This window comes from Phaethon lepturus, unplaced genomic scaffold (genome assembly GCF_000687285.1).
Source record: "Phaethon lepturus isolate BGI_N335 unplaced genomic scaffold, ASM68728v1 scaffold6805, whole genome shotgun sequence".
Lineage (NCBI taxonomy): Eukaryota > Metazoa > Chordata > Aves > Phaethontiformes > Phaethontidae > Phaethon > Phaethon lepturus.
This window is the reverse complement of record NW_010542553.1, coordinates 20,704-40,045: the sequence shown is the minus strand read 5'-3', so window position 1 is coordinate 40,045 and position 19,342 is coordinate 20,704. Positions and strand designations below refer to the sequence as shown.

The 19,342-nt window shown below is 42.1% G+C and overlaps 1 protein-coding gene across 1 annotated transcript in view; it reads right to left on the bottom strand.

Annotated features, from left to right (window-relative positions):
- WWTR1 (WW domain containing transcription regulator 1) overlaps positions 1-19,342 on the bottom strand; it is a 38,500-nt gene that overhangs the window by 8,683 nt on the left and 10,475 nt on the right. Inside the window, exon 3 of the mRNA XM_010288059.1 lies at positions 3,812-4,011. Within this exon, the coding sequence (XP_010286361.1) occupies positions 3,812-4,011 (200 nt within the window). The remainder of the gene's footprint in view (positions 1-3,811; positions 4,012-19,342) is intronic.

The window sequence follows — 19,342 nt, the reverse complement described above, 5'->3', positions numbered from 1 at the left end:
CCACCGAAAGAATTCTTCCCCTCTCACTCAGACCCTCTGCGCTGCCTCGCAGTTGCTAGCAGCAGCGTGCACGCTTACTCAGTGTTCTTCCCTTAGATAGGTTACACTAGAAAAGCAAAAGCAGCAGCGAGGGGTCAGGGCAGGAGTAACTCTACTGGAGCACTGACAGCTCCGAGGCATTTGTCACATTTTTCTCAGCTGCTGGGGTTCAGAAGTGCTCAGGTTCCCAGCAGGAAGTTCACAAAGTCCTCTTGGGAAGCACAGATTTTGCATCTTGCTTTCCTTGGGTGGGAAATGTGTTGCTCCCCAAGAGCTACACCAGTTCTGAAAACTTTAGTAATGCAACGTGATACTGTCCAGCTTTGTGTCATGTGGAGCTCAACCACACACCGTGGGTGCAGGGTGGTACTGGGCGTAGTAAGTTGGAGGCTTGATTAAGTACAGCACAGCTGCAGAGTGTTATATGTGTATTAGTTTCAAAGTAAAACATAGTCAGCTGAACAGAGCAACCAGCCCTTGTGTTAATGGCACAAGTGTTCTGAAGCTTAATTTGCTCTTGTCCTGAAGCAAGAACAGAGCCAAAGAGAGTAAAAATAGCTAAACATGTTATTAGCACGATGATAATTTTGACTAAGCTCATACCAGCTATCCCCACTCTCTTCCCACACCTGTCTCCATTATGTTCTGGGCTCTTGAGAGTGAAGGAGAAGGCATGCAAAAGACTTGCGATCACTGCTTGGGTCATTGACCACCGCCTTGAACACAGTTCTGCACACACAGGTAACGTACCGTAACGCAACTCCCAAAACTTAAGGGTAATGGAAGTTGAACATGGGCACAAGATGTTGGTGTCTGTACTGCTCCCAGACTCAGGTGTGAACCATGAAAGTCAAACTCAGCCCTGACATGAGCAGGTAAAAAAATTCAGAAACCGTAGTGGAATCGTATCTGCCTTTCACCCCTCTTTGGCAAGAGCACTGAGCACTTGCTTATCTTTGAGCATGTACGTATATTCACCACAGACAATGGGAATAATCACGTGCAAAGATAGCCAAGTATTGCTGCAGGAGCTATAAAAGCACATAATTTTAATGCTTTTTTTCCAAATGCAGCTAGATGGTGCTGTACAGTTTCAAAATGTATTAATTAATTTTGTTAATTAATTTTTTAAGCAATTTTTTTTAAAGTTCCTGTACATACATTTCAAGGAAGGAGGTAAAAGAGTAAAAAACATAAATGAAGCAAATATATTGTCGTAAAGTGTTTTCACAAATATTCTCACTAATGTTTTTGTGATTGTACTCGTCAGACATCGATTTTCATTTTGTTATCAATCTCTTGTTTACAAAAGCCTACTATATGGTAGCATATACATTCATCTTACATTGGGGAAGAAAAGTACAATTGTATTCTTGTTGTGAGAAGTCTGTGTTAGTACAAAGGGCCACATCAAACTGCATTTTTTGTATATGAAGAAAAAAAACACTTTCAAAATAATTCTAATATCTTTTAATCTGGTGAGTGATTGTAATAGTGTCTATTATTACTTTTTGAAAAGCGATGTTTTGGTAAAATGCAATTAAAAATTACTTCTTCTGAAATAAAAGCATGGATAAAGAGCACCTCAAATTCTCAATCATTACAAACTGATATTAAAGACTTTTTCTTGCATTAATTTTACTGAGACAGTATGTTAAAAAAAACCCAAACCTACATATTTAGCAAAACCAACATTCAAAGGCTGCAGAGAAAAAAACAAAAAGCTGGCCAGCAATTTGAGATTTTCATGACTACTGCCTCTAAAAGATGACAAATCCTTTGTAAGCACATCTCCCTTCTGGTAAATCTGCTCTGATCATCCAGATCTCTATTTCAGACCTCAAGGTTTTAAAAATGTGTGTCTCCCTTTCTTCGATACCCACAAAGCCTTCCAGAGGTCACTGAGATGCTCCAGTCTGTCTCCATCACTAATGTGTTTTCTCTCAGTCATTCTCCTCCAGACTTGCAAGCAAAAGTGCATCACTCCTCACTTACTTGCAGCTAGTCAACCTATGACATATATTCTGCTACTCCTCCTCAGAGGGCATCGAAGTGTGAGGATTTTTCCTAGGCTTCTTTTTGCATTTTACATAAGTCACTAACTTTTCTAAACATTACAGCAACTTACAGTTCTCTAATAAATCGTCAGAAAAGTTCAGCCAATTGGTGATGGTAGCCCAGTAACAAACGTTGCTTCTGCCCTGCTGCAAAGAAATGTCATATTGTATTTCTAAATACAGTATAAACAAATTACCCTAAAATGACCATGAATGATGGTACAATCCCAAAGGCAAAAGGACTGAAGGCATGAAATAGTAATTCTACAAAATTATTACTTCCACAGAGGATGGAAGTAAGGATGGGTAACCTGGGAGGAATACAGAGATGTCGTCCGAGCACGCAGCGATGAGGTTAGGAAAGCTAAAGCCCAGCTGGAATTGAATCTGGGCAGGGGAGTCAAAGACAACATGAAGGGCTTCTATAAGTACCCAGGTGACAACAGGCAGGCGAGGGAAAATGTGGGCCCACTGCTTTTCCTACGAGGAAAGGCTGAGAGCGCTGGGACTGTTCAGCCTGCAGATGAGAAGGCTCAGGGGTCCTCATCAATGTACATAAATACCTGCAAGGAGGGTGCACAGGGGAAGGAGCCAGGCTCTCTTCAGTGGTCCCCAGCGACAGCACCAGAGGCGATGGGCACAAACTGACACACAGGAGGATCCCTCTGAACATCAGGAAACACTTTTTCACTGTGAGGGTGACCGAGCACCGGCACAGGGCACCCAAGGAGGTGGTGGAGTCTCCATCCTTGGAGGTATTCAGAAGCTGCCTGGACATGGTCCTGGGCAACCGGCTGTGGGTGACCCTGCTTGAACAGCGGTGTTGGACCAGATGACCTCCAGAGATCCCTGCCAACCTCAACCAGTCTGTGATTCTGTGATTTTGTGAAAGTTACCATTTTAAAGGTACTTAGAACTGTAACTGCAGCATTTACAAGACCACCAATAATGGTGTTATTCTTGATAAAATGTACTTCGTTCACACTGTTCCCAAGAGAAATAGGTTATTTATTTTCCCTAAGGAAGCTGATTAATATGCCATGCAAAACACAACATCATCAGTGGAGTTGTCTGTAACAGAAGAAACACAATTGTTAAAACTTTTTATTTCCTTGAGGCAGTGTAAAGGAAGTTACATATCTATCTTGTACAATGAGTCATTATGTAGAGCTAAAACTTAAGAAATAGAACAATAAACAAAACATCCACAAAGAACCATCTCTGGAAAGTCTTCAAATCAGAGCTATTCATTTAAGATGTGTGTGTGATTTTATTTTAATTCAAAGGCAAAGGGTGCAAGTTATAGAGTTGGGATCATAGTCAAGAACAACTCCCTATGTTCTGCCTTTGTCTTCAGTGAAGCATGAATGTGGTCTACTACGCAAACCAAGTTAAACAGAGAATTAATCAGTGATAGTTGCTCCAGATTTATAAACAGACGCAGAACAAAATTTGGTCCTTACACTACTATTATAGCTGGTAAGAAAGACACCAGGTCTGTAGCTCCTGACAGACGGCCACTTTGTGTTCTGCTCAATGCTAGTTTAGAGAAAAAACAGAAATATTCTATTTATATTAGCTTTTTGATTACTTTTGCCTAGAACGATGGTTAATCTTTACATGAAGTAACAGAACTACTAATTATACCTGGTAAAAATTTGGATGGACTGAACTAAAGGCTCTTGAACAAAAGAAAAGAGTATCCTTGGCATTACCTGTCGCAGCAACTCCTCCTGCCGCATCCTAATTCGCTCCCTCTCCATCTGGATTCTCTGCAGCCTCAACTTCTGCTGCTGTTGCTGCTGTGTGGTCAGCGCACTGGGCAAGTTCAACAGCCCTGGCTGCGGAGTCTGGGGAGGACGACTCTGCTGCGACATGGCTGTGCTGGGTGTTATTTGGTGCTGGTGATTCATGACTGTGGGAAATAAATAAACCATGGCTGGTTAAGTAGAATTGTACTTTAATATAACAGAGGACCTAGGACACATGTTACTCACGGTATAGAGTTATTAGAATTACAGCATTTCAAATGACTAACTACTCCATCCGGCAATATCTGCTACTAGTAATTGCTTAATATTTTTTTAAATATTTCATACGTGTACAAAACACAAATAATTATAATAAGGAAAGTATTTATATTCATCCTGGTACATTCAAATATATACCTAATGATACATAGTAAATGACATGCAAGTTTTTTTAACTGAAAATTCCTCTACAAATGAGTGCCTATAATATGCAGTAAGCTAGCAAAAATGTTTTCAATCTTAACATTTTCTTTATTGACAGATCTAAATTAATTATTGTAAGAATAATTACTAGCACAAACAATGAGCACTATGTGTGTTTTCCACCACTATAAAGGAGATACATCCTTTTTTCAATGACACACAGATGAGAGATGCTCCAGTTCCAGTTAAGAAGCAAACCTCATAGGAGGTCCTTCTCCCTGGCTGGCTGCAGCCTTCCTGTGTTATCAGGGACGAGGCACAATCTCTGCGTACTCATCGATAAATGAGTGTTAGTATTATTCTTATATCTCGCAGAAGTGTTTTAAGCACTGTTTACCTCACAGGCAGTCACACACGACAGAAATGAAAAGCAGCTTGAGAACTGTAACTGAAGAAAAAAAGTGCATCTAATGAGATCCAGCGACAAGCTGGACTGTCAGAAGGTACAAAGGCAGCGCAATAAAGGCACCAGAAATTTATCAGAAACGACATCTTTCTGTATTGTCCTGAACATACTTTCACTTACCATTTCAAAGCAGGTGAAATGCAAGGAAAAGATAGTTAAATTGAATCTGCACGACATCAATAAATGAAAAAGCAAAGTAGTGACAATCACTGCTAGCGTTTCTTGATAGATGTGTCTGTCCCTTCTGAACAAACACTGCCCTTTTCTCCAAGTGGCCTCAGCCATTCTGCGTTTCAGGGTGCAGTCAGTGTGAAGTCAGCTATCTAAGTTCACAGTATGAGAGTGACTATCAATAGCAAAACAGTGTAATTACAAGTCACTAATACATTATACCCATTTCATTATCAAACTCGGCAAAAATCTTCATCAATCTTGTCCTGAAAGAACTGCCCAAATTCACTGCTGCTTTAAACAGCTACATCAGGCAAGAATCGAGTTCAACGAGTTCTTAAATGCAAGCCTGTATAAAATCAATCCAAAAAAAGATGCCAAGTTCAGGCCTGGCATAACTCTTCTCGGGAGTTACATAAATCAGGTACGGCTGAATTTGCAATTCATGGTTTCGGTTACAAATGAAAAAGGTCAAATTAGAGATTAAGGTGTCTGATTTTAGACCCGATGTAACACATCAGAGGGATTTGTAACTCTCTCCTGAGTTCTGGATATGCAAGCACCATATTCCATAGTTAGTATCTTACAAAGAAAACCAAAACAGTCTCTTGCACATTTGATTAACACCTGAAACCTTATCTGCTAGGGTATTCAGATTTGGAAATGACCCATTAATTCCCCACCTTTGGTAGGACATTCCAAAGGTCTGTCTGGGGAATAACTCCATAGATGGCAGGTGAGAAACGGGACCTTTTGGAAGCAAATCTGTTTTATACCCATGTAAACCAGGTAAACACTTTCATTTGCAGACAGAAGACTGCTGCTCAGTCAGTTAATGTTGTTCAGACTGCTAATGCTATTTAAATCAACATAATCTTTTCTGGTCAAATTCAGAAGCTATAAATCAGAGCAGAATTCTCTGTTGGATAGGCATTTTTATTAAGAGAACTGTTATGAAAGAAATTGCAAGTCTTTGTGTAGCTCCATAGTCACTCTGGTAATCATGCCAGAAAGCTAAAATAATAATTCGGCACCTTTGGCAGCAGGTATCACTTGGCCATGGAAACCGCACCACCCCTGCTCTCCAGAAATGCTTCCCTCTTAGTAATGGGCTTGGAAAAACAGGAGGAAAATGAGACAGAGAGGGCAAACTGCATAGCCTCTGCTTGGACCTCCTCTTTCTTTTTGGGTAAAATGTGCCAGTTCCCAGCAACGCAGCCTAATACCTTTTGTGAACTGCGGAGCGAACACTTCCTTCTTTTCCTTCCCCAGCTCACATTTCCAGTAAAAAACACATACAGTACCTAAAGCCAGTCTGGATTACAAGTGGTAGCCATGTACTGTTTTAAAAATTAACTGTCATTTTTGCAAGGATTATTTCACTAACGGGGCAACAGCATAATTAACAAAGCTCTTATCTTTTAAGAAGAACACCCCAGATACTAAAATACACTCTAGAAGAGATACAATATTTTTCTGTCCAAAGGACTAAGATTTGTATCTTCTTTTTTATCTTTCACGCATTGTTCTTACCACACGAGAACTGAAATCTCAACACAGTTCTATGTTTCTCAGACCTGAACATATTTATGCGGTGTACATGCCTGACCCTGAAGGATACGGAACAGCAGGCACTGTTAGAAGTGTGCACTGAAATAAATGGGTTGATGATTTTACAGCCTGGATCAAATGTATGATACCCATACAACGCAAACTGCTGAGCCTAACTCACTCTGCCAGTTCCAAGTTAAAAATTTTTTTGAAAGGTTGACTTTATGCTAGCCAGCTTTCTGCCAAATCAGGTACTGTCTTGCCTTTCTGCAACTGGAGTAAGGCAGGTACACAGGCATTAGGTCAGCATAAACTTTGCATTGCTTCATTTGACAGAAATATTTACAGGTGCTCACGTCAGATCTGAATTAAATTTTTAAATTTTTTCCTTCTGAGTGATCCAGTATCACACAGGTCCAGCATGTAAAGACTATGGAACCATTTGAGAGCGCAGCTGTACGATATTCTAGCTTCAGCAGCAAATCAAGCTCAAGAAATAATCCAAGTTAAAAGCAGGCTGGCAGTAATACAACCTTTTTATAGATTCAGTTTATGTATGGTCCACAAACAGCTGTATCCACACAAATGACATCATGCTTCCACATGAAACCAGAGCGCTGCCATTTATCACCTCTTCCACACCCAACTGCTTGCTCCTGCTCACATGCTACCCCTTATTGAGCTGGCAAAAGTATTTGTGTGGCCACACAGCAAACTAAAAATTGCCTGGGGGTAAAAAGAAGGTATTTTCTGGCTAGATCAATTCCCAGCAGAAGTAACTGGGTAGCCATAAAAATGCTTATGTGCGACCAACATAGGAGTCCCCGTGGGAAAAATAAGCTGGCTGCAGGAAAGATGGACCAAAGCCAGCACTGATCAGTAACTTTTCAGTGGTAAAAACCCAGAAAGGTTAGCAAGCTGCAGTGCTGAGAGGGGAAAGGTAGGAATGAGAGCTGGGTGCAGAAATCAAACCATTTTCATAATGGGAAAACAATGTGTGGAACCCATTTTAAGATGCAGTATATCTAGTCTTATTCACATTAAAATAAGTAATAAATATTATAAGTACAAATACATAAATTATATCAGTGTAAATCTGGTGTTAAATTGCCAGGACTATAAGCACTTAGGCAGGAATTTAACTCTTCTTAAGCACATTTAAGCATGTGCTTAAGTTTTTGGCATGCCAATAGTTGAGTGAGTAGAACGACCATGCTAAGAATCCAAGCTGGTTGAAGGATTATCTCAATATAGTAAGTTCTCCGTCAGAAAACTGCTTTCATCTACATAGCACATGCAAATGATAGAACCAAGCAAAGTTAAGTAAAGATTAATAGCCTGTATGCTGTGTCTGGGATACACTCAGGGCTAGGACATGAGTTATAGTATTATTTGTCACAGTTATTTGTCGCCTTTGCTATATAAAATACTCCTTTCTTCTTCATCAGCTGATCTGCACACATGTTGTACCAGAGCTGAAATTATATATGCAGGAAGGCAAAGAACAAGACAATATGAAAATGCTGAGGAATACTTCTCTTTGAGGTATGGTCTCCAATAACCCTCCAAGTAATTTCTTCTCATGGGGACAGACAGAATATTTTGGTCCAATGAACCCTGTATCTTGGAGTAAATTCCCTTTCTTTCAAGCAACACCATCCATTGCTACATACCATCAAGGAACTACAAGAAGCTCAGCACAATCAGTAAAGCAAGCATTCCCACACCGTGACATTAGGAGTATAGAAATTACATCACACTGAATCTCCTAGAAGTCAAATATGCCATAAGTATGTGATTATATTTCTAACAACAAAAATCCATTCTACTTCAAAAAAAGTTATTTACATCATCTGGGTTTGATAAAGCTATAGCTACAGCAAAGTCTTACAAGTTTCAGTGCAGGAGATACACAGAAAGCAAAGGAATAGGCAGGCACCATCCACAGCCAGTTCCACCACCTGCATTATTTGGCTCTGCTCCTCTTTCAGTCAATGCATTTCTCCTCAGAGGTTTGCAGGTCTAAACCTCTGGACACAGGTCCACAGAAAAATAGATCTGTCAAAAACTACCACTACTGGGAATGGCTTTTGAAGAACCATTGATTTGGGCCATAGAGAGAAACTTACTGAAGGTCATTTGAAACCACTGACCCCACATTTTCCCCAGCATACACTGCTTCAGGAAAAAATGGGATTTAGGTAACTCGCCATTCGGTTTGAATACCAGACACCCACTTCAATAGCAGCCCAAACTGGATAGACTCAGAAACATTAAGTATAGAGGAGTCATGTAGTAGGAGTCATCATGCTTTCAAACAAGTACAGATAGTTTTGCCAAAGTATCTGAATAAAGTATGTTTATGACAGAGTCTAACTTAAAATGGAGCACTAAATTGATATGGTGATAAAATCAACCATCTTTTTTCAGTATCATTCAAAACCAGTTTATAAACAGATGCTAAAGCCCCGGTTTTGATCCTCCAAGCTGCATAACAGCATCGTTCCACTTGAACGATTCCACTTGAGTGCAATTATGATAATGTCCCATAAGCAAATTTAGGACATATGTGGTCTACTTTTGTGAAGTTTGGGCATGTGCATGCAGACATATCACAGAATCATAGAATCTTTGGGTTGGAGGGGGCCTTTCAAGGCCATCTAGTCCACCCCCCCACAATAAGCAGGGACATCCCCAACCAGAGCAGGTTGCTCAGAGCCCTGTCCAACCTGACCTGGGATGTTCCCAGGGATGGGGCATCCACCACCTCTCTGGGCAACCTGGGACAGGGGTTCACCACCCTCAGCATGAACAATTTCTTCCTTATACTTAGTCTGAATCTGCCCTCTTTTAGTTTAAAACCATCATCCCTTGTCCTGTCGCTACAGACCCTGCTAAAAACCCTGTCCCCATCTTTCTCCTCAGCCCCTCTCAGCCCTGGCAGCTGCAGGAAGGTCTCCCCGGAGCCTTCTCTGCTCCAGGCTGAGCCCCCCCAGCTCTCCCAGCCTGTCCTCCCAGCAGAGCTGTTCCAGCCCTGGAGCATCGCTGGGCCCTCCTCTGGCCCCGCTCCAGCAGGTCCGTGTCTCTCCTGTGCCGAGGGCTCCAGAGCTGGACGCAGCCCTGCAGGGGGGTCTCCCCAGAGCGGGGCAGAGGGGCAGAACCCCCTCCCTCACCCCGCTGGCCACGCGGCTTTGGGGGCAGCCCAGGACACAAATACCATGAGGAGTGCCTTGGCGACTACATCAGGACTCTGGATGCACCTCATCAGGTCCCATAGACTTGTGTATGGTCAGGTTCCTCACGTGGTCTCGAACATGATCTTCTGGGTATAAAGCACATTAACTTAATCTAACCTAGCTCAAAACAAATATTAACTGGAAATAAAAATAGTATAAAACACCAGACTGCTAGGCGATTCTTTTTTTTGTGTCTATTATAGAAAACAAAATGAAACCAAAAACTGGGGCATTCTGCAGCACTTCCCACAACAACTGCTGCATTCAGCTGCTCTAAAAATACAACCTAAGGGTCAAAATGTTACATGTACAGTAATAAAACAGCTGACTCTGGGAACTAGCTGAAGAGTAATTAAATCATGGCAGATTTACAAGTACTCTTTTGCACTGGCTCCACTGAAAGGCACTGAAATTATTATGAGCAAGCCTTCAGTTAATGTGTTAAGTTTTAGGGCTTTTCTATACCAGCAGTTCACGTGCGATGGCACGTGGAATATGTCCTCTGCAAAACAGCCTGTCCAAATGGTCCTCCAGACGTTGGAAAAGCACTGGCCATTACCTTCCTGGGGGATACCGAAGCCTGGGCCATATCAAATACCGCACGTCATCTCCAGTTGGAAACACTCCCGCAGGAAAAACCACGAGGCCAAAGACAGGCTGTGTACAGAAGATGAAGCACTTGCTCCTTCCCCCAGTCAGGAGCCACCCTGCAGCCACTGCTACTTTCCTTGGCACAGTTCGTGGCCCATGTTTGGGCTCTAAAAAACTCCATACAGTTTACGCACTGGGAAATACCCGTAGGCAGCAGAAACGTCTGTGTCGTGTTTCCCTGCTCGTTCAGCTCCCCGTCACCTTCCTTACTGCCGAGGAAACCAGCTGACTCGCGGGCCCCACGCTGACGGGAAGCCTTGAGCTTGAGGTTGTGTGAGAACGTGCACGCGTGCTTGCTTGCCCGCGACCGGGGCATCGCACTGAGCAACACATTTTGCAGGACCAGAGAGGGGTGCAGAACGTACTCCTGAGGAGGCAGAGCATGAGAGAAAAGTGCACAGAGCTACTGCCTGCAGAAGAGCTCTCCTGCTGCAGCTCTGCTAGACAATACTCCGCAAACACAGAATCAGCCATACAAAGATCTCGCTTTGTATACAGGACCGAACACAAAAGATAATGATGAGAAAATGGTGAAAAGATTTTGTTATCTCACTGGGGTAAGTGTAAAAAACAGAATGGGCCAGTACTACTGAGAATAATGCCCCAAAGCAACACAGATGTAGTAAATACACTAGAGAGACAGTAACTTACGGGTAATCTTACATACATGAAGCGTCCCTGATTCAAGACAGGAAGCATTCATAGAAAGCATGACTGTGGCTCTCAAGAAAACAATGTAACTGATAGCAAAATTTCTTCAAATTTAACTGAAATCAATGGGGAAAATTTAACTGAAACATCCAGGAAAGTGCAGAAAACAGTAACAGCCAGTAGTGCTCAACAAGTATATCGGCTCCGGCTAAAGGAGCTGTGAATTCAAGAGACAGGCTGACTGACGACATAGTTCAGCAAGCACTGGAGTATAGTGGTGACAATTCCCAGATTGTACACAACAATTAAAAGACTGTGAGGAACAGAACCACTTTAAAGTTTTTGGTGCCAGAGACACCCTTTGGGCACCTCATAGCGTTGTGTAAATGTAGTGATTGTCAGTATCAGCCATTTTCAGTGAAGAAGTCTGCAACTGCAGAAGCAAGTCCAGTACTTCTGATATTAAGCAACCCAAAGACACTGTACTGGCTCCTGATTTACCCAAGACAAAGGTTCTCCTGTTTATGGTGCTGAGAATAGCATCCAGCACTGATACTCTCCAGATGAGCCAGGAGTGAAATACAGTGAGTATTTGAAGTATCAACTATATGGTTTGCTCAGAGCGCAGATTAGCCTTACTACTTACACAGCACAGTACAAGCTGCATTGAACAGGCGTGGATTAGTCCAGAGCCGGTTTGGGTCTACAGGCAGCTTTATTACCTGTAGGTGGTGCAAAGCCCACAGCAATACATCCTTCTGTACCTTGTGGAAAGCATGCAGGCGTATCTAAATCATCTCTGCAACACGCTTTCAGACTCGGGTGTTCTGGAGATTATAGCAGAGAAGATGCCAGTGTGTCATGCAACACAACTTCTCCAGAGGCACGTAGATGTCATCTTATCCCCAACTTACATCTCCTGGAACCCAGAGACTGCAGTGCAGAGGCACCCACTTCATTTTGTGGACATGTATTAATACCAGCTTTGAGAGGATCATTATCAGACCTGGGCTAGATCTTCATACAATTTCAGATCTGACATTCTCTGCATAATGCTCTCAAGATAAAGAAAGATGACTGTACTACCAAATACAGACAGGCTTATACTGAAAAATGCAACTTCCTACATTAACAGCTATTATCGCTGAGAAATTCTGACCCGAGAAAATCAGAAGACCTAAAGAAACATCCAGGTCAAAGAACATAAAGAAAGTCTACCAACGATAAATATCTTTCCATATTCCCTGCAAACCCAGTGGCAGCTGGAGTACTTGAGACAAATGATGCACAGAGAGGAAATGCGGTGATGTTACAAAGCCAGAGGCGGAGAGACAGGCACCGGCAGTACTAATAATCCTCCTAAATGAACCATGAGCCCGGAAATCCTGCAGTTTGGCAGGGCAGTTAGTTACCGAATGATGCGTCAGAAAACCCAACGCAGCAGTGCCGCACAAGCTGCAACCAAAAGCATTTGCCATTGGAGTTCTGACAGATGGGAAAAGGGACTGCTTGGTGAATCGAACAATTCTACCAGAAGATAGCTGGCTACAAGGCTCAAGATGTTCGGCAGGAATCTGCGTGTGCTGTACAGTGTGTGCCAAATATACACAGCAAATCAGCAGTGCGGGACTTTGGGGACAGGTGGTTCAATACAGTGTAAACGTGCAGCAAGTCCATCCAGAGGTTTTGACAATTGCAGGTGTCATGCTGTGGCTGACTGAGCCCCCCCCAGCCAGCAACTAAGCCCAGACACAGGCAGTCACTCAACTGCTCCCCCCGCCAGCAGGACTGGGGAGAGAACTGGAAGAGCAAAAGCGAGAAAAACTTGTGGGATGAGATAAAGATGGTCTAATGAGTGAGGTAAAGCTGCGCACACAAGCAAAGCAAAAGAAAGCATCTATTCACAACCTCCCATCAGTAGGCAGATGTTTAGCTGCTTCCTGGAAAGCACGTACTCAGCACATTGAAGGGTTACTTGGGAAGACAAATGCTGTCACCATGAACGTCTCCCCTTCCTCGACCTTTCATTGCTGAGCATGGCACTATATAGTATGGAATAACCTCTTAAGTAATTCAGATCAGCTCTCTCAGCAGCGTCACCTCGCAGTTTCTTGCGAATCCCCAGCCTCCTTGCAGTGTGGAGGGGAAACAGTGGGAAAACCCAGAAAACCTCAACACTCTGCAGGCTCTGCTCAGGCATACCCAAAACACTGGTGTGTTATCAGCACTGTTTTAGTCACAAATCCAACACACAGCACCACAGGGGCTGCTGTGAAATTAACTCCATCCCAGCCAGGCACAGCTACAAATGCAGGGTGAGTGCACAGCACTGGTATGGTAAGCTGAACGCTTCTGTAAAATAAGTTCTGTTCAGATGCAGTACAACTGACCTGAAGGGCTCCTCAGTAACTTTTAGTCAGGATGCTGGAAACTAGTAATTCAAAGGGAATATTAAAAAAATCCTTATGCTGTACCTGAATTCAAGTCTGGGTAAAAAAAGAAACCACATCTGGAGGCAACTGGACGTACCGTAGCTCCCCTGATCTTCTCTGCTGGAGAGGAGATTGCAGATGTTTTCTAATGTCTCAAACTTTCTGACTGCACAGGGAGACTATGGCAAGATACATCTGGGAATAAACCAAAACAAACTAGCGAGTGATTTGTTTTGCTGCATATGAAAAATAACTTCATCCCATGCCAATCTTATTACAGAAAACATCTTTACACATTGTAAAGTCAAGGCATCTGCTCATGTTGGTCCTGTGTATGCTTCTTCACATTTCATGACAGAAAATATGATTGTTTCCTTTCACTGTGGCAAAAAATATGGAAGTTTCCAAAGTATGTAGTCCTGGAATGATACAATTACTATGACTGGAGATTCCACAAAATAAATTGGGGCCAAAAAACAGCACTTGGGCAGAAGTCCAGCCTCCTCATTAGAAGTGTGTAAAAGTATGATAATACAGTTATTACAGTACCAAGACTTCTCACTGCTTTTGCATTTTCCACTGTGCGAGTTCTTCAAACAACATGAAAAAGAATTTGGAATAAACAGTAAGTTGCTTTTCTTAAGGGTACAGCTACAACAATGTGCATGGGGAAAACAGAAAAATATAGTACCTGGAATACCTTTAAGCATGTTTGGTATGTCTAATATTGTCTAGATTTCAATTAATAGTGAATCTTTCAATATACTAGCTGGAACGAAAAGAATCCCAACCATAGAAAAATTACCCCTGTGGTATATACCAAAGCTTAGTTTGTGAAGTCTTCTACCTAACTGCTTTTCCTGGAATGAGTCCACTGAACCAGAGCTGAAGTCCTGTACTGAACAGTTCAGTAACGCTGTTTTTGTACACAGTTGATAACTCTTTGTCACTAACGGTTTGAACGAGCCCAGTAAAGTCAAAGGAAAGTCTTGTGCCAACTCCAGTCAGCAACTTAACAATACAATGACATTCTACAAATCTCTCTTCCTTACGATATAATCATATGGCACATTTGGTGTGCTATTTATGCAATTTTATTAGTGCCTGCGATTACTTATATTTGAAATCTGAATTTGTATTTGAATGCTATGAGAAACATAATGGAGTTTGGGTTAAAAAAGAAAAACTTGCAGTTCATGCTCCAACTAGACTACCCAGCATGAATACTGATTTCACTACAATGACACTCATCTAATAAATCAGTGACACTTAAACAACGCTTTTCAGCCTGTAGTCTGGGGAGCTTTAGGACGTCTGGAATGTTTTTGAGAGGTCAGAAGGTAACTACGGAAAATCAACTGGTCTTCAGTAAGCTTAAATTCACTAGGCAGGGTCTGGCACTCCCAGTGTAATATTTCTGAGGTTCTGCAAACAAAGGAAACATATAAAAAGCTCAAATCTACCACTCTAAAGGAGATTGGATATAACATAGCAGGTGAAAAGTATTCACCATTCTAGCAGGCAGACTCAGGGTGGCCTTGAATCCAGTTCTCTTGGGGAAAAACAAATTCATTTCGCAAAATGAAGTCAGTCACTTCAAGAAACAGCCATTACACAATTTTCCAGCTCAGATGAAAGCAAGTAAAAATGTGGAGCCAAGTCCAAGCCTGGACTATGTGGCCAAAGTTTCACAGAATCATAGAACGGTTTGTGTTGGAAGGGTCTTTAAAGATCTAGGTGCAAACCCCGTGCCCATGGGCAGGGACACCTTCCACTAGACCAGGTTGCTCAGAGCCCCGTCCAACCTGGCCTTGAACACTTCCAGGGATGAGGCATCCACAACGTCTCTGGGCAACCTGTTCCAGTGCCTCACCGCCCTCACAGTGAAGAATTTCTTCCCAAATCTGCTCTCTTCTTCTTAATGGTTTAAAGCCATTAGCCCTTGTTCTATCATGACATACCCTTGTAGAAATTCCCTCTCCAGCTTTCTTGTAGGCCCCCTTCTGGTACAGTCAGGCTGCAATAAGGTCCCCCCGGAGCCTTCCCCTCTCCAGGCTGAACACCACCAACTCTCTCAGCCTGTCCTCATAGGAGAGGTGCTCCAGATCATCCAGATCTCCCTCAGATCATCTTTGTGGCCCTCCTCTGGACTCGCTCCAACAGGTCCATGTCCTTCTTATGGTTGGGGGCTCCAGAGCTGGATGCAGTACTTCAGGTGGGGTCTTGCGAGAGTGGAGCTGACGGGGAGAATCAACTGCCTTGACCATCTTGGTCATGCTTCTTTTGATGCAGCCCAGGATACAGATGGCTTTCTGGGCTGCAGCCGCACATTGCTAGGTCATGTTGAGCTTCTCATTGACCAACAACCCCAAGCCCTTCTCCTCAGGGCTGCCCTCAATCCATTCTCCACCCAGCCCGTATTTGTGCTTGGGATTCCCTGACGCGTGTGCAGACCTTGCATTTACTCTTGTAGAACTTCATGAGGTTTGCATGGGCCCACCTCTGAAGCCTATCAAGGTCCTTCTGGATGGCATCCTTTCCCTCCAGCATGTCGACTGCACCACACAGCTTGATGTCGTCTGTAAACTTGCTGAGGGTGCACTCGATCTCACTGTCCATGTCGCCAACAAAGATGTTAAACAGCGCCGGTCCCAATACCAACCCCTGAGGAACGCCCCTTGTCACTGGTCTTTCACTGCAGTCCATGGAATTACAACTATTTAGTTTGCATCTCAAGTTAGACCTATGTAATTTTCTTTTTCTAGTTAGATGAAAAATGAAAAAATTCTTTTATTGCTTTTGTTTGGTTTTAAATTAATAATGATATTCTAGTGAATTAGGTTTTCTGACATTGTAGGAGGCCTTTCTGTCGCTGACTTTGCTGGATATATACTAAGCAAGGACTATTTTGTGGGCAAGACACCCTGCAAGTTGCAGAAGCCTAAATATGCAAGTGTAAATTGTTTCGGACATATGCATTGAACTGGCTGTACCAACTTTTATTATTTTAGTATCAGAAGTGTCTGGATGAAACTGTGGATCTTTTTCTCTATTTATAGGCAGCCCAGAACCTAATTCATGTAAACTGGCCAGCATCAGGTGTCACGCAACACAGTCTGATGAAAAACAAATGTCTATAGAGGTTTAAAAAAACCCATGAACCGAGCCATATTACAGTTTTGACTTAGTCACGACATTGTGAAGAAAAAAAGACTAGGCTCCTCTCCTTTTCTCTCTCTGCTTCTGCCAACAAAGAACTGCTTGTTTCACTTATTTCCCAGAAACAGCATTAGCCTTCCAACAAGGTCAGCAAAAAATGCTGCTTTTCAGTTCTGGTGCATTTTGTTCCAAAAATCTGTAAAGTATTAAAGCAAAAAGTTGTACTATCCCAGTGCACAGAGACTCCTTTATTCAGATTTCTGCGCAGAAAATAGCTATACAGAAATTTCTCAACAGTTTCAACTGTTACGTTAAGTTTTGTGATATTCACATTTAACTAATCTTTCCTGTCTTCAACGATTCAAGCTTAAAAATCCCAAACGAACAACCTGCAGGTGCAGCATCAAAGCTATGATTTAGCAGGAAGTTATTTTAAAGACTAGAGATTTACTCTGTAAGCACTTTCAACAGTAAATCAATAACAACACATAATGGTGGGGGCTGCTTGACTGGAATAGGACAGCTTTAATGCTCATGACCAATTACTGATGACCATTATTATTTAAAATATTTAATAAATTAATTTTATTTTTGTTTCATGCAATCTTCAGCTTTTGCATTTCATTCACTTTGAAACCATGAAAATGACACTCCACTCTTGCACTGGAACATGTTTGGATTACTAACGTTGAAGGGAAATGCTTACACCAACAGGAACTTCTTTGTGTTAAAATTAAAAATTACTAGATTTTGAAACAATACGAACACCTCTTTTGAACACATCAATCTTTAACATTTCAGATTTACTAGATAGTCAGTTGCTGGTTTTAAAGGTGTGTGTTCTTTCAGGCATCTGGATTTAATTTGCCTGATACTGAAGTTAATTCCTGTTAGTCTCTGGAACTATTAGCCAGTCCTTAAAACATAAATAAATTACTCCGTTTGAAATCTCTTTGAAAAATTATTTCTTAGAGGTTTGAACTGCAAATAACCAAAAAACCCTGTTCTTTTCCAGAGCTGTGTCATAAAACTCTCATTCCCACAGAACGTGCAGGTCCTCTACGATGCTTTCAGCTCTTTTATAAGTATAATTTCATTAACCAGAGGTAGGTGCCAAAATTATTCACATCGACCACAACTGAACTGTGTCCACTTCTTTCAGGATATCCAGTAATTAAAAATGACCTGGAACAGGAAGCCTTTCCACTGGGCTGGGCGTGTGAGGGTATGGGCTACACTGAGGGAAAACCTGTTCCTCTCAACGTTACATACTTGTAGCCAAATTTCCAGCCAATGCAAACCAAGCCTTGCAAAATCTAGACCATGTCATGTGTGCTAGTTATCACTAAAATACATACCACCTGTTTTTAAACACTTTGGTAGTTTCTGTGTTCTTATCTCCAGAGACTCACTTTGACATGGTAACCAAAACTGCATTTTTATCATCCTCAAACAATAGCAGCTACACCTCTTTTATCATGGCAGGATATGGAAACTTTGGTTCATGTGTTTATTGCTCTTAGACAGGATTATTGCATTGTTTTATTGGTTGGATTTCCTGGCTGATTAAAAAAACCTGAAAGCAGAGGCCAAGTGCCATAACCCCCTGTTGTATCCAGACCCAAATAAATTACTGTTAGCAATACAGCTGAAAGCAAAACTTTTTAGATTCACGGATTAATTTCTGTAACACAAACAGTTGTCAGTGTAAGAGGCTTTCCATGTTAAATTCTGTCATGTCATACATGACGTCTTTCACCTTAGAGAACCAGTGTATTTAACAGCTAAAATTATCCTGCTCGTATCACTTGAGTCATGCCTGCTGGTGGATCTTGATAAGAGTAAGCTCCTGAGGTAGGGAGCTTTCTCTTCTTCAGTAGGGGGGAAAAAAACCCAAAAACAACTAGTTCTTCATCTGGAGTTTGACATAGTAAGTTAATATGGTTGAACTCTCAGGATCAGTGCATACACTGACCCTAAACAAATTAACATTGGGCTTTCTACTGTTTTATGCCTGGACTGCTTGATCTATAAAATGGAGGTAAATATTACCAGCTTCTACCATGGATGTACCATGTTGTTTTATTTTTCTTATATTCTGTATTTACACATGATCTGGTCAGGTGAAAGTGCAGGCATCAAGTGCCAACAAAAGTATATGTAGCATGCTTCTCCCTCTGCCCAAAATCATTCTCTATTCTTAAGTGTGTATTATGCATTCTGGAACTCCACCACTTAGCGCGGACAATGCAACACCCATTCCTTTATGGTACCAGTCTCCTACCTGATGAAGGCATGAGAACCGCACCAGGACCTCCTAATCTGTCACAAAGGTTTTCAAGACCTGATTGCATAAAGCCCTGAGCACCTGGTCTGATCTCACAGCTGACTCTGCTTTGAGCAGGAGGTTGGGTTAAAGATCTCCCAAGGTCCCTTTTCACCTGAGTTATTCTCTGGTGGCTACAACCTTAAATTTTGCAAAGCCCCGACCCCCAGCCATGTGTGGAAATTCATTTAGCTTCTTTCCTTACCTCAGAATAGGCATCCTTTCCTTCGCAAGCTCATAACATTATCACTCTACCTTCTAGCAGCTGTCCCCCAAGTCAGTACATCTGAATGAATTCACAGAATACTCTTTTGAGGATGCCATGAGCAGATAACTGATAAAAACCCAGCAGCACAGAGATAAATTAAAACAACCTGCTCCAGATACAGACAGAGTACGGGAACACTGGAAACCTCAGGAATTACAACA